At 54.2% G+C, this 14,597-nt stretch overlaps 6 protein-coding genes across 6 annotated transcripts; 3 read left to right on the top strand and 3 right to left on the bottom strand.

Moving 5' to 3' along the window:
* Window positions 1-94: 94 nt before the first annotated feature.
* DICSQDRAFT_171993 (acetoin reductase family protein) lies at window positions 95-1,349 on the bottom strand (the record flags this gene model as incomplete). The annotated part of the gene is made up of 8 exons (XM_007367704.1): window positions 95-127; window positions 190-197; window positions 268-358; window positions 421-485; window positions 540-674; window positions 764-904; window positions 963-1,008; window positions 1,074-1,349. The coding sequence occupies 8 exons, from the start codon at window positions 1,347-1,349 to the stop codon at window positions 95-97; spliced, it is 795 nt and encodes a 264-aa protein (XP_007367766.1).
* Window positions 1,350-2,542: 1,193 nt separating this feature from the next.
* On the top strand, window positions 2,543-4,559 carry DICSQDRAFT_138529 (uncharacterized protein). Its single transcript, XM_007367705.1, has 3 exons — window positions 2,543-2,608; window positions 2,682-3,017; window positions 3,079-4,559. Exons 1-3 carry the CDS (start codon window positions 2,597-2,599, stop codon window positions 4,468-4,470), a joined length of 1,740 nt encoding a protein of 579 aa, XP_007367767.1. The 5' UTR covers window positions 2,543-2,596; the 3' UTR covers window positions 4,471-4,559.
* Window positions 4,560-4,906: 347 nt separating this feature from the next.
* On the bottom strand, window positions 4,907-6,605 carry DICSQDRAFT_162455 (NADP+-dependent D-mannitol dehydrogenase; the record flags this gene model as incomplete). Its single annotated transcript, XM_007367706.1, has 9 exons — window positions 4,907-5,049; window positions 5,106-5,189; window positions 5,245-5,388; window positions 5,456-5,801; window positions 5,908-6,011; window positions 6,092-6,193; window positions 6,260-6,315; window positions 6,444-6,510; window positions 6,567-6,605. 9 exons carry the CDS (start codon window positions 6,603-6,605, stop codon window positions 4,960-4,962), a joined length of 1,032 nt encoding a protein of 343 aa, XP_007367768.1. The 3' UTR covers window positions 4,907-4,959.
* Window positions 6,606-8,286: 1,681 nt separating this feature from the next.
* On the top strand, window positions 8,287-9,087 carry DICSQDRAFT_156269 (uncharacterized protein). The gene is made up of 4 exons (XM_007367707.1): window positions 8,287-8,654; window positions 8,727-8,817; window positions 8,874-8,928; window positions 8,983-9,087. Exons 1-2 carry the CDS (start codon window positions 8,450-8,452, stop codon window positions 8,774-8,776), a joined length of 255 nt encoding a protein of 84 aa, XP_007367769.1. The 5' UTR covers window positions 8,287-8,449; the 3' UTR covers window positions 8,777-8,817; window positions 8,874-8,928; window positions 8,983-9,087.
* A 93-nt stretch (window positions 9,088-9,180) lies between these two features.
* DICSQDRAFT_64903 (uncharacterized protein) lies at window positions 9,181-9,756 on the top strand (the record flags this gene model as incomplete). The annotated part of the gene is made up of 1 exon (XM_007367708.1): window positions 9,181-9,756. A coding segment is annotated over one exon (576 nt), but the record flags the coding sequence as incomplete, so codon positions are not given.
* Window positions 9,757-11,526: 1,770 nt separating this feature from the next.
* Window positions 11,527-13,809, bottom strand: DICSQDRAFT_108794 (UDP-Glycosyltransferase/glycogen phosphorylase). Its single transcript, XM_007367709.1, has 11 exons — window positions 13,736-13,809; window positions 13,518-13,668; window positions 13,276-13,441; window positions 12,991-13,191; window positions 12,845-12,925; window positions 12,747-12,793; window positions 12,454-12,694; window positions 12,312-12,398; window positions 12,137-12,256; window positions 12,009-12,079; window positions 11,527-11,954 (listed from the first exon to the last, which is right to left on the bottom strand). The coding sequence occupies exons 1-11, from the start codon at window positions 13,782-13,784 to the stop codon at window positions 11,636-11,638; spliced, it is 1,533 nt and encodes a 510-aa protein (XP_007367771.1). The 5' UTR covers window positions 13,785-13,809; the 3' UTR covers window positions 11,527-11,635.
* Between the last annotated feature and the right edge of the window lie 788 nt (window positions 13,810-14,597).

The following is a 14,597-nucleotide window of genomic DNA, read 5'->3' on the forward strand; positions in this document are numbered from 1 at the left end:
ATACAGATGATGTCTTCGTGGCGCGGTTCACGGCGCGCCGAAGAGGTGGGAATCAGGTCATGTTGAGGGTTCATCAACGTCCACTCGTCTGTTCTCAATCGAAATGCAACCCTCCGTCGACGAGGTACTGTGTACAGGCATGTGAGAGTATGCTCCGCAATTCCCATAGAGAGGCTGGGCCAGACTCACAGATTGTCCTGAATAGGATGGGTGAAAATAGTACAGCAGATGAGAGCTTTCCCACATCCGAAGGCTTGCCTTACTCACCGGTTATGTAGGAGGCTTCGTCGGAGACTAGGAAAGACACGAGCTTGGCGACGTCCTCCGGCTGCCCGATCCGTCCAAGCGGGCTCTGGAACTGCAGAGTATAGGTTCAGTGCTCAGCAAGCGGCGTACTGAGGTACGTCGCCGAGCATTTACCGAGTTCTTCCATGCACCCTTCGGCTGTCCGTCGACGTTCACGTGGTATTCATCGAGGTCATTGACTACCAATGATGGTCAAAACAAAAGCCGAGTGGGATCAAGCATAGCATACGCACGAAGCGAAGTATCGATAGCACCAGGGGCATATGCATTCACCGTGATTCCGTATTTGCCGTAGTCCAGCGCGGCGGATTGAGTCAGACCCCGGACGGCGAACTTCGTCGCGCAGTACACAGCATGTTCCGGGAGTCCTACGAACGCAGGGAAAGAAACAAAGTCACAGACAATGATTGCGAGTGAGTACGCCCACGACCACAGCAGAACAGGTCGGAATACGAACCCTTCTTGCTGGCAACGGACGCTGCGCCGATGATACGCCCGCCTTTGCCTTGCTTGATGAGCTGAATCGCTGCATACTTGTACGAGAAGAACACCCCTTTGACATTGATGTTGAGTAGTCGATCAAGCTCCTCGGTGGGCGCTGGCAGGATGCGATCATTCAGGGGTTCCACCAAAGGCAGATGGGAGGCAAGTCATACTTTCATGCAGGACACGATTGATCGCCACACCCGCGTTCGCGATCATCTACGAGTACGCCCAATTTAGCACAAATGTATCATCCTGCCAAATGAACTGGCGCAAAACTGTACCGCGTAGAGCTCCCCAAGCTCCTGCACGACCGTCTCAACTAGTCGTTGGACGTCGTCCTCCTTCGAAACGTCCCCAAACATGGTCACGACCCGCGTCTTATGCTCGCTCTGCACCTCATGTACGACCTCCTCCAGTCGGTCTTTCGCCCTAGGCAGATCGAATAGGCCCAAGTCGAAGCCGTCCTTCGCAAGCCTAAGCGCGATGCTTCGCCCAATGCCCTCGGCAGCTCCCGTTATGATTACAACCCGCTTTCCGTTCGACGTCAGGGCGCTCATGTTCGATTACTTGAGAGGTGGCTCGGATGATAGCAAGATTGATGAGGGAAGCAAAGACTCTCATTCTTGCTCTTGTATGTGTGGTCATGAGAACATGATGTCCTGTAGGGTGGGTGCTTGGGAATCTGAGGTGGGAACCTCGTTTAGATATCGAATAAATCTCGACACGCGAGAGACAGCGGCCTACCATTTCAAATCGAGGTCTGGCAGGGCTACCTGGCTGACGACAAGCTTACCTCGTGCGTCCACTTCATGTGTTGCTCGCCGATCGTGTACACCCAGTGTTGTGCCACGAATTTCAGAGCAGAAGAGGCATCGTGTTGGCAATGTTTGGGTCAATGTAATGCCGATCGGCATGTTTAGACGCCTGTCAAACAGATGTACACGAAATGGCCTGGGGGATCTCGAAGTTCTGTCCGAGTCATACGATACTGTACTCTATTGGTGCTTCCTGATGTACCTCAAAAGTATGATACATCCTATATTCATACATCTCGCACTTCGGGCGGGGGTGAGCCCGTCCGAGCGTGCTTACATGCAGGATCTACAGCATAATTACCTCGTCTCTGTACTACTCCGACGTGTTCCCTCTGAAGATTCTGCCAGTGCCCCGCTAGCTGAGCTCCCGCACCTTCCTCTCCTCCTCCTTGGCTCTTGTGCGGTGCACAAAGCTGCAGCCTCGAGGTCAGTAAAACTTGTGCCGTAGATTAACCCCACCTCAACCCCAATCCCATCGAGTGCTTGTTCCCTGTTCTCGTGTACAAAACGAATCCATCGCTCCTGACCAACGGCTGATATAATTCCGATCGTCCAAGTTATCCTCCCATCTTCATCAGAAATGACGGCTCGCGAGTTTATTAGCTTTTGTTGAGGTAGGTTTAGACCAATTCCAGTTACAATAAACCTATTTAGATGAACTGATTTCAATGAATGAATTTGCCACTCGGCCCGTTAGCGCTATTGTCAAACAATCGATGTACCCGATGATCGGAGGCTTGACACCGGTGACCGCTACTCTAGGAGTCAGAGGCGTCAACAGGGCGTCGCAGCTTTCTATCACGGTGCGATTGCTCAACTTGGTGCACTCCAGTGAGTCATACAAGTCGAATGGGCTGTGATCATGTCTTCTGACACTGGAGCATTCAGTACCTACCCCCGAGGTTATCATCTATCTGCCAGTGCTTACTCTGCGTCAACGTGGGCTGCATCCGGAGGTGTCTAGCATTCATCTCAGGCTTTCGAGCGATATGGAGACGCCAGTGGGTACAACTAATACACCGTATTGAGTGATGAGCTGCAATTGAGCAGATTCCCTGATGCACCATGGCTTAGTTTAAGTCAGCGTTCCCGTCTCCTTTCGAAACTAACAACCGCACACCGATCACCCTCGTCGAGCTGCGCATGCGCCGGTTCTCTGGCACGGTCCGCTCTAAGCCAGATTGGTGGAGGAAGATCCAAGATGACGAGATTGTGATGAAGTGGCGCCGCGAGATGATCGAGCATGACACCGTCATGGTCGACAAGTTCTGGTGCGGCGACAAGTATTACGACAGTGGAACAGGCGAGAAACAGTGGCCGCGAGAGAAGATCAGTGACGTACAGCTCAGCTACATCTTCGACGAGCTGCGATATGAAGCTAGTCAGTATGACAAGGAAACGGGCATCTTCGTGAGTGCGACAACCGGTTGTCTTTCACTACAAATGACAAGTGGTCCTGACTACTTGGCAGGCTACTGCAATCCACCAGGTATACGAATCACGCTCGTTGATTCCGGATGATCTCAAGAGACTGCTGTTGCGAGGCATCATGGCACTCGAGAATGTTCCGGAAGAGGAGAAGGATTGGCATCCAGGATCTAACGACCAAGTCCTCGATCTTGTCCATCCGTCGATGTATTGCTTGTGCATCGGTCGCTCGCATGTATTCCGGCATGACGCGGGCCATGCCGATCCCATCGTACCGCTAACGTTGGATGACTACATGAGTCGCCGCCCAGATCTTGAGCAAACATCCGGCTTCTTCGTCTCCCTCGACTATCAGTGGATCCCGACCGATTTCGAGGTCTCGAGATCAGGCAATGTCAGATCCCTCGCGTACATCAATAACCTCCACCCTATTCATCACCGGGCCTTGTATCCTACTATCTCCTCCGTCTTATCGCTCTTCGTGCCTATGTTCGAGAAGGTCCTCTCGGACGCACTCAGCCCTTTACCTCCACATGTCATACGCCCGCATCCGTGCGAATGGTACGACCACGTAGACTCGCTTCAACCGAAATGGAGCGCCGAGTCACAAGACCGTCGGGAGGAGTATGACGCCGCATGGGTTGAGTGGGAGAAGTACCATCAATGGCCACACATTCCGGAGCCCGATCCCTTCGCGCCGCCTTCTGCTGCAGACGAGGAGAATCGAGTCACCATCTCCCTTCGTGGACGTACCCTTCAGGTGATCATCAAGCTCGCTAACATCATCCTCACCCCTGAGAACCCGAAGTACCCTGGCGGCTCGTGGCACGTTGAGGGCATGGAGAACGAGAACATCGTTGCTACAGGACTCTACTACTACGCGTGCGAGAACCTCACCGAGTCACGCCTTGACTTCCGAACGGCCGTGGGTAACTCAGAAGACAACTCGGACGGCGCTTCTCTCGAGTACGAGCAGGATGACGAGAAAGGCTACCGCACTGCGTTCGGACTACAGCGTGACAGCCCGCTCAATCAGTGTCTGGGGCACATCATCGCGGAGGAGGACAAGTGTGTCGCGTTCCCGAATGTGTATCAGCACCACGTCGACGCCTTTGAACTTGCGGACCCTACTAAGCCCGGGTACCGGAAGATTCTGTGCTTCTTTGTGGTCAATCCCTTCGTTCGAATCCTGTCGACGAGCGACGTCCCCCCGCAACAGGAGCACTGGGTACTGGATGAGGTGGCGAAGGCGCCGATTCTGGGGAAGCTTCCGCAGGAGCTGTACGATGCTGTCTTAAGATACGCATCCGTTGGGTTAATGTCGCGCGAGGATGCGGAGGAACATCGGGACGAGCTGATGGAGGAGCGGTCTCAGTTCGTGGGGGATCACAATATGCAGGTGTTCGAGGTGGAGTTCAATATGTGTGAGCATTGAACATGGCTATATGTACGCGTTCATGGCGGCATGATAGTGTATGGAAACCAAGGTTCACTGGCGCATGCGCAGTGGTAAGCCTACGGGCATCTCCGTAGGGCGAACTTCGGAAGAGCGTGAAGATTATTTGAACGGTGGTGAGTCGCGGTATGGACTGCCACTGATCGAGCCTGTATTCCACTTGAAATCGGCTACTTACTCGGTACATACCTCCTGGCCCGATATCCGAGAGGTTTGCAAACCTCGTTGTAGGCTACTGCAACCAGGCAATGCACATCGTAGAGATAAACGACCTGATCGTCTGGGACCCCAGTAGACTCTAGTCACGGTGGCTCACATCCCGTAGACGAGCCCACAGGTTGCGCTCGAACTCGCTCCGATAATCTCCCAGCGTGTGCGAATCAGGCAGTCGACCTGATATGTCTTGTTGAATAAATATACATACAGCTATAGATCCTGCAGACTTAGAGAACACCTGTACACGGTATCTTAAGGCCTGACGGCGATCTTCCCTACGTCCCGACTCTTGTGTTTGTCCAGAGCTTGCTGAAATTCTGACAGCTTAAACACGTCCGTCACCTGCATACGTTTGGACGGTTAGTATGGGTTAAAGCGTAAGGCATGGTAGAGCGCACCAATCCCTTGACGTTGATCTTGCCGCTGTCGAGGTAAGCCACCGCCCGCGGGAAGTAGTTCGGCTGTGAGAACGAGCCAACGATCTATGTGCATTAAGTCAATCAGCTGGCGATGCGCCCGGGTATGAAGCGAACAAACCTTTATCTCGTCGATGAATATCTTGGCAGGAGACCACTGGACCAGAGCACTCGGGTCGTAAACGCTGTACACCAAGAGCGAACCGCCTCGCCGCACGTAGTTGATGGCGTCGTTCGCGAGGGCGGCTGATCCTGTCGCCTCCACCTGCACCGCATCGTGGAAGAACAATTCAGATGGTGTTTCATGATGATCGCAGAAAGCATGCACTGACCACCACATCGAAGCCATACGGATGGTCCTTCTTCAGCTTCTCCCACTGCGGCTTTGGGTCCGCCCGGTCCAGTTCGACATACTCATCTGCCGCAGCCAACTTGCGTGCGAGCTCCGTCTTGATGCCCTTATTCGCCGCTATCACGACCTTGGATGCGCCATACAGTTTGAGAAGTTGTGCGAGGACAAGCCCGGTGGGTCCCGCGCCGATGACGAGTGTCTCGATACCCAGTTTGACATCGAGTTTGTCGATGCCGTGGATGGCGCAGGCGGTGGGCTCGATGAGTATCGCTTCTTCGTCGGAGATGTTGTGGATCTTGAACGTTCTGAACACTTTGCGGACCTCACTGCACAAATCATTATACGATCAGCACGAGTAAGCCCGGACGGGAGGGCAGGTTGCGAATGCCGCAGCGACACGGCAACGACGGCAACAGCGGGAGACAGGCTCACAAAGCGACGTATTGGCTGAAGCCCCCAGGGATGCTGACTCCATGTCCGTTGAGGTTCTCGCAAAGCACGAACTCCGCGCGGAGGCAGAAGAAGCAGTGACCACACTGTGTAGAGCGTCCAGGACGTCAGTGATTGCCATGTCGAATCGGTACTAGATACCCAGGGTGTAAGAGCAGGCGCGTACCTCGACCAAAGGATCTGCGACAACGCGGTCGCCTTTGGAGAACCCGGTAACGGCACTGCCGACTTGGGCTATGACGCCGACGACTTCATGCCCAGGGATGAACTGGAAGGGTGGGAATAAGTGGGGTGCGTTCCACGGGGCGACAAGCCGAGATGGACCAATGCGTACGAGATAGGTTACAATGTTCGTCTCGCCATTTAGATGCAGATCGGACCCGCAAAGACCTGAACGCAGTTAAGTCATACTGTGTACAATACATTGGTTGGACGCTTACCGCAACAAGAAACTTAGCGGGACGTTGCATATGAGGTCAGCGAATCTCGTGGTTCAGGTTGCCAATCCTCGCACCTACCTTTAATCAGCACCTCACGGGGTTTGAACTCTGGTACTGGAACCATGGCAAGCTTGAATGAACCCGCCTACGACAACTGTCATGCATTGGGAGGCAACCAGATGTCAGTGCATGTACGCTCACCTTCTCATAGTAGATCGCTTCCATGGTCTGAGAGGCCATTTCTTAGGTCCAGCATAGCGATAAGGAGACACAAGATGTCGTTGGTCGCTGTATCTGAAGTGATTCAACCCTTTATTTATAACATAAGGAAGGATGCAAGAAATGTGGCGGTGCGTTAGACGGCGATCATGCTACGTGAGTAATGCTAAGTTCATGCGTCGTAGTATCAGCCTGAGTCCTGAGAAGCTGGCGGCAACCCACGATGGAAGAACAGTGAATAACAGTTGGAGGCTGTGAGTCGTCTCTCTGTAAAGTGATGTAGACTTGCTTTCAAGTCTGAACCACGCCGCCCCTAATTCAATAGCTGGGGTCTATTCCCACGCTCCCTTTTGATCGGGACTCCCCGTGATATTAGCGCCCGCTACGCAGAACATTTTTGCTCGTCTTCAGAGCAGCTCCTCGATAATCCAGCCTCTTGCACGCCGGACCGCGCCGTACTCTTCCGTTCTGGAAGATATTGTGATTGTAAAGCCTTACTGACGCGTCTACCAGCCATTGTAAAAGTACCGCCTGAAAATTTACAAGACCACAAACACACCTCAAGGCAGAATCGAGGTTCTCAACACAAGTCTCGCCACTCGGGAATCGACCAAGGCTGTCCTGATGTGATGCCTGTGACTCGTCGGAAAGCTGCTCTGCCATGGGAATCGGGCGCGCACTTACAGCGTTCCTTGATCCATCACTTGCGAACCGTTTTACATCGACTTTGCCGCTGTCCAGGTACGTCATGACCTGATGGCAGTGGTATCTCCTAGAAAGACAGAAAGCTCATCTGTTACGGAATTACGCAGGAGCGCAGGTTTAAGTTGCCGGCGATAAGCGCCTCATCGTTGGACAAACACGCTGGAAGCATGTACACAATACGACGAGGCACCAGTCATCCGCACCAGAGCAATCCGCCTTCCATGTCGCAGAAGGTGCCCGCCGCATTGTACGTGGATGTGCCCTCGATCACGGGCATACCTAGATCGCAAGGCTCATGTGGACTCACTCCCACACTGAAGTCGTGTGGGTACCCCTCCTCTGCTCTTCCGGTGGCGGCTCCGGATCGGCCCAATCCAACGCATAGTGAGTACGCATGACCTGCCACAGTCGTAATATCCGCATTGACGCGATGTATGGGCTAGAACCACGAGGACCCGCGCATGTCGTTGAGATCCGGAATCTAATAAGCGAGGAGAGAAGCAGTGGGTGCGAGAGAACCGCTCATTACAACTTTGGCCTCGAGTTCACGACAAGGCCGACATCATCTGCCATGCCTGTTGATGCGACTATGAGGTACCTTTCACGCTGCGATAATGAGCGGCTCGATCAGGGCTCTGGGTCGTCCCGTGTCCACCAGTGAGCTGTCAAACAAGATTCGACACGAGGAGCGGCAATCTCCAGATAGCGGTTCTCCTCTGACTGCCTACCTCCAACGACAACACCGCCAGTGGTATCGATCTGGACTGAATGTGAGCTTTCCCTCCGGCATTGATTACGAGCATCAGGGTTACTCATGTGTGCAATGCATTCGAAGCGGTCCAGGGCGTATTCTCCCACAAGTAGGATCCACCAACTCGCAATCGGGCCGTTTACCTCACGAAAGTGGCTTATCAAAGGCATCTAGGGTCCCACTCGTTCGCTCGTTCCAATCAGCCACGCTGACGGGGCCCATGTGCAGCATTCCAAGGACCCTTCTCTCTCTGTGACTTGCAAGAAGACGGCTATCCAGGACACTCCGAACCAACGGATGGCTGTCATTAATGCCCCCTGTATCATCGGAGCTCCGCTGCTGAGAAGACGGCGATGTGACTACCGGAAGCCCATTTCCGCACGATCTTTGGCTCTGGTATAGGCCGCCTATGCAATCAATGGCGCACAACCTTCTTACATACCGCCGTAATCCGTGCGGAACATATATGCGCCGAAAAACGAAGCGTGTTCAGTCATTGACGTGCCTTCAAGACCCACCAGCAGGGTGGGCCCCCGTCTACGACACCCGAAGAGGAGAACAGAGGAGCAAGTCGCGGGGACATGCACGACTACCTGGTGGCGGCCTGTACAATCGTGAGTGTTCCACCCACTCACCTCGAGGCCCTGTATACCACTGCTGATAACAAACATGCGCGCAAACAAAAGCTCGCAGCTTGGCCTCTGGCTCTCGCGCATATATAAAAGACACCATCTGAGGCCTCAATACCAACCAAAGCTTTAGTTTCTCTCCGCAAAGGTGTGCACTCCTGAATTGTGATTCACGTCACCACCATCTGAACGTTCTGCCCTTAGACGTCTAATCGTCCTGTGGGACAGTATTACTTGTGCCATTCAGGAGACTTTGAAGGTACGTGATTGTTCACTGCAGCACTAACAGCGCTGATGAACGATAATTCACCAGAATATCATGCGCTTCCTGCACACGCGGACGGGACGGTTCTGCTGGGTCGATGATCCGAAAGAAACGCCCTTCGCCATCCTTTCGCACGTCTGGATCAAGAATCCGCCCCCTCCAGGGGAAGTACCTGAGCAGTCCTACGAGGAGGTTCTCCGCATCGCGCAGAGCACACTCCCCGACAAGGACTCCTCCATCCTTCCCATGTTTCACAGGAAGATCCAGAAGTTCTGCGAAGTTGCCCTGAGGGACGGTTTCGACCTGTGCTGGCTGGACTTCTGCTGTATCGATAAGAGCAGCTCCACCGAACTTGCTGAAGCCATCAATGTCATGTATACCTGGTACCGCTACTCGACCATCTGCTACGCCTATCTTGGCCGTGACATTCGCGGTTATCACCCCGAGCGGATCAAGGAGTGCCAGTGGTTCAAACGCGGATGGACCCTACAGGAACTCATCGCGCCCAACATCGTCCTCTTCCTCGACGAAGACTGGGAGGTCATAGGCTCGAAGCACAGCCTCGCGCCTCTCATTGAGGAAATCACTTCTATCCATCGCGATATCCTCACCTTCGAGCGCCTCCCACCGCAGTTCAGCGTCGCGGAGCGAATGATGTGGGCGTCGGAGAGAGAGACTACTCGGGAAGAGGACGGAGCGTACTGTCTGATGGGTCTTTTCCAAGTCAACATCACGATCGCTTATGGCGAGGGAAGCAACGCGTTCATCCGGCTACAGGAGGAAATCCTCAGGCAGAGCTCCGACCAGACTCTCTTCGCTTGGGGTCCTGTTTGGCACACCCCTGGCCAGATCTCGTTCGCTGCTGCACAGAACGGCGCTTCCTTGCCCAAGAGCTCCACCGAAAACTCTGCTCCTTTTACCCCCATGCAGTATCTCCTCGCTTCGTCTCCCAAAGCCTTCACGAACTCCCGTACCCAATTCACTCAGTCCGGCGACTCCCTCAGCCCTATGTCCCGAGAACAGTTCGAAGTCGTTGTGGGTCCGGCCGCTTTGCAGCAGGGCCATCAGGTCTTCACGGCGACTCCGTATGGTATTCAGATGGTGGTGCCTCATGCCGCTATCATCGGTCTTGACCCTCTCCTCGTTCGACCGCCGACACATATCGCGATACTCGCTTGTCAGGACCTATACGACCGTATATTGGCCCTTCTCCTTCGATCGCAAGCCTCAGGACATCAGTCTACGGCGAGTATCAGGGACTTCTGTGTGGGTGCTAACATTTCGAACCCCGAGATGACAGGCACCACGTTGGACTGGGATTTGTCCTACTGCCGTTCCGTATACCTCGAACGTCGGCAAGTCGAGTCCTTGCGCACTGACATCCTCCGTTCGACGTTCACGTTGTACATCCCCCATCGCCATACCGGGCTCGAGGTTGCATTGCAACGCGACGAAATCATACACAAGTCCCTGAAGGAAGTGTCACAATTCTTCGAGGTCCGTCTATCGAAGTGGTCTCGACAGGCGCTGGAGCGGGCGGGGTACATCATCGCCCTGCCCCGCAGGGGCGACGATCCGGATATCACTCCGTCGTCTCGGAATCGTGCTATCAGCGGTGTAGAGAAAGCTGAAGACAGGATTACCATCACAAGTACATCGGAGAAGTGGCAAAGTCACGAGATCGTCCTCAGCGTGGGGCGTTGCGGCTGCTCGTACGGAAGTCCCACGAGAATGTCTCTCATGGGAGTGGCGGTGACCCTGTTCATCGGCCACGAGAAGACGGAGTTCCCTCTTGAATTCGGAAGGGCGGACTCTCATGCGCCCGAACACAAGGGACATGTCCGGGCCTGGAAGCGCTTTCGTGCTGGGAGCGCGTGGACAGATGCATAGTTCACCGTCGCCAAGACGGGAACTGCAGTGGAGCCTTCTACTCCTGTAATCCACACCCTCCGCCTCACCCTCGCTCGCGACTTCTCAGAGGATCGCCGCAACCGTCTCGAGGCTTACATCCTCAGCATCGAGATCCTCCGGCACAATTCCGAAGCTGACGCGCCTCCTCGGCCAAGTTCTACGGCACCTATCCCTGTCGCCTCCCCCGCACCTACGAGTATCGCAGCCGATACACGTCCCCTTGCCGCTCCTTCAATGTCTACCACTGCTGTAGCTCCTGCCGCTCCTGCCGGATTTACAACTCCGGTCGCTCCTGCCACTCCTCCCATTCCTGCCACTTCTCCTGATCCTGCCACTCCTCCCGATCCTGCCAGTCCCGTCCCTCTCCCGCCACCGGGACCGAGCAGTTCATCGCGTGTCGATGCTACGTCCTCCGCTATTCTGGCCGCCGTGAGCAAGAGTCTTCCAAAGGAATGGATCCAGCGTACCCTACCGTACCTTGCCTGGATAGCTACAGCTACGGTTGTGGGCCTTTCTTTGACCTTCCGTTTCTCCACCCTATTCGACGCTCGAAACATGACAACGGCTTTGGGTTAATCTGGACTACTTTGTGTGTTGGGAATATCTGTACGTGTTTGCAGGATCAGGGTATAGTTTTCAGATTCGATAGATTCATTCGCTCTCATTGAACGACACGTACTTGGTCCATTTTCGCTGTAATTATTCCCGTATCACCGTGTACAAGACAAAATATACCGCTGTACGCTACCGTAAGCCCTCGGCAGTCACAATACGTATGTCCAGCGGGGCATCACAATCCGAGGCTGCCGACAAAAGCAAGCGCTGCCTGCTGCGACTCCCCACCCTGCTCCCACATATCCTTCAGCTTCTGTCTAAGACATTCGACATTCCCTCTGAGCTTCGCGCCGTCTTGCCCGAAAGCCCTTCGCAGGACGACCATAGTTTCCGCGCGGATCGCCTCCGGAGTCCCTTCAGGACGCACGCCTGTGCGATAGATCCGCTTCAGGCCGTGGCCGGTGCGAATCTGGAGGAGCTCGTAACCGATCTTCAGCGTATCGACGATGTAAATCGCATTCAATGCCTCGTCGCCAACATATGGCCAGCAGATCCTGTGGAAAGTGAGACGATCAGCTCGGCGAACTTATACTAGTCTTGATGCGTACATCGGCACCCCTGCGTTGACCGCTTCCAGCACACTCCCTTGTCCGCATTGTGTTACGAACCATCCAGTAGCCTTGTGAGAACGAGTCAACAACCAACGGAAGTGTCCGGAAGAGGCAGGGAGGCTCACTTGATGATTGAGAATCATCTGCTGGGGGCAGAAAGGCGACAAGAGTCCCAATCCGTAACAATCGACCTTGTCCTTGATTTCCTGGGGGATTGTAGCGTCGTTGGATGCGTGACTGAGGATCTAATAAGGCGCCTTAGCCAGGTCTACAAGTAGGACGGCGACCACAAGGACTGACGAAGGGAATTTGGAGTTCCATGACGGCGTCCAAGAATGTCCACAGCTTTTCCGGATGCTTGGGCCACATGGCACATCCGAATGAAATCTGCACCGAGTGGAAGTCAGAGACGCGACCTACATACACGGCGAAAGGGACGAACGTATAACAAAGACCTCTCGCCGTGTGTCTTCAAGATCCTGTCTAGAAACGTGCGAGTCGCCGCGCCCTGATGTGCGATTGCAACCTCGTTCTCGGCGGCCTGTGGGCTTCTCGCGAGCATAGGACCTATGGCGTACACATTCCGCGACGTCTCCTTCATCCAGTAACGAGCTCCGATTATGGAGAGCGCATCCCAGCTTTCCGGTGTGGATATCAAGACACCGTCACATGCCATCAACATGCTGCGAGATGTAGTTAGACGATGACGCCGAGTACAAGAACGAAGAGACCGACTCGTGTATTGTAAGCCACTCTGTTCCAATACTGCCTCGAGTTGCCAGCTAGAACTCGGTGAGCGTTATACAGAAGGTCGTTGCGTTACAGAGGCGCACCTCTTGGGGCTGGATCTCGTGACTATAGATAGGCTCGTACCCAGGTACCCGGATGAGATGATTGTGCAGGAAATGAACAGTCTGTGAATCAGAAGAACGATGTTCAGTGAGTACAGGTAGGACAACCACGAGTATCCCAGACATACCTTCTCGATGATCTTCACTTCTGGTGTCTGAGTCCGCGCCGCTTCCTCCTGCACTCTAGCGCATAGCTCTTTGACACCGCCCCTCTCCGCTGGGCCATGGAAGAAAAATAACGTGGAAGGCGCACGAGAATACCAGGCGAGGAGCTTTACAGATTGATGTGAGCGCTTCCTTAGGGCCGTCATAAGCTCCATAGTGAAGTTCTAACGGTACGGGATAGTGTGAGGATGACCACGACTCGGGCTTAGTCGAAAGGTCCACATGTGACATGACTATGGAGGACTTACGGGGGATACGACAGCCCGTGGCAAAGGGAGCGGCCCGTAGTTCCGGCCAGTCGCAGTGCATTGGAAGTTCCGGGAACCCATCAGCTTTTCATAGATTTCTGTAAATGCGACGTTGAAGGTGGCGTCGGTGAGGTTGTCGCAGCGCCCAGATGGGAGCCCAACAATCCTACAGACATAATGAGTGAACCGTTCTTGCGCGTGTTCAAGGAAATGGTACAGGGGCCGCTGTATCTTGAACTCACCTAATCAGGTCCATACTCAGCGAGTCCTGCATCTCGCTGGTAACTTCGCGTCGCGCGCGTTCAAATAGATCTTCTGTGGTAAAAATTGTAATGTGTGTTGATCGAAGGTTGACAATCCTGGTCGCGAATATACAAAGCTGCTTCGTATCCGCTGTAGTCCGATAGCCTAGTAAGCCACCGCGCCAGTCCATGATCACGAAACCGAGGTAAGTACTTACGCCATGATCCATTCCCCAACAGCACGATATGCCCTTGCACGTGAGTCATACTAGAGAGAATGGGATAGAATTAGTCGAGAAGGGTACAGGTAGGAGGGGTCGAACAACGGCCAGACGAGCGCGGGGAAGGACTCATATATCTGACGTTGCCGATCGTCGCTAGTGATGGACGGTAGGACCCTGCCCGACGGGATCGCTGCGCGGGGGCAGCATTGTCACGAAGGCGCCGGACTAGTGTCGCTATCGACATGCTTGTCCGTCGAGGTCATAGGATGAAAGACTCCGAATCAAAGGCCATGCACCATGACCGACACAGCGACGGGTCACCCCAATCAGTACACATCGACGCCTGTTTTATGACTGAAGATGAACGGAAGCGGAGCTGCCGGAGAAAGTCAAGTGAGTGCCTACCCAAACATCGGAGTCTGGAGCAAGCGTCGCATAAATTAGGTTGAAACAATGTTGTCGCGTAGAAGAGGCTAGTCTCGGCTCCAGACGTTCTTCAGGCCTCTCTGCCCCGGCACTCGATGCGTCGCTGCGCTCCGCAAGCCTCAGGAAGGAGTAGACCAAAACAGGAAGGCAAAATTGATGGAACGAATCGTGAAAAGATCTGGAGGGGGGAAATGAGCGCCGGGGGAGAGAGGCTTCAGAACGTCTGGTGTGTTTCGGGCTCGGCAGAGGGCATTGTGACCTCGGGTTACTCGGGGTGACCAGCGTGACTCGCTCTCTGTCACGGACGTTGGACAGACGCCCCTTTTTGCCGCCCATTCCCCTCCCCTTGACGCCCACCTTCCATTTTCGGACCATTTCCTTTCTTAGCCCATCCCAGTTTGGACATTGTAGATACGTTCCCACACCCGCA

Source organism: Dichomitus squalens, assembly GCF_000275845.1.
Source record: "Dichomitus squalens LYAD-421 SS1 unplaced genomic scaffold DICSQscaffold_27, whole genome shotgun sequence".
Taxonomy (NCBI): domain Eukaryota; kingdom Fungi; phylum Basidiomycota; class Agaricomycetes; order Polyporales; family Polyporaceae; genus Dichomitus; species Dichomitus squalens.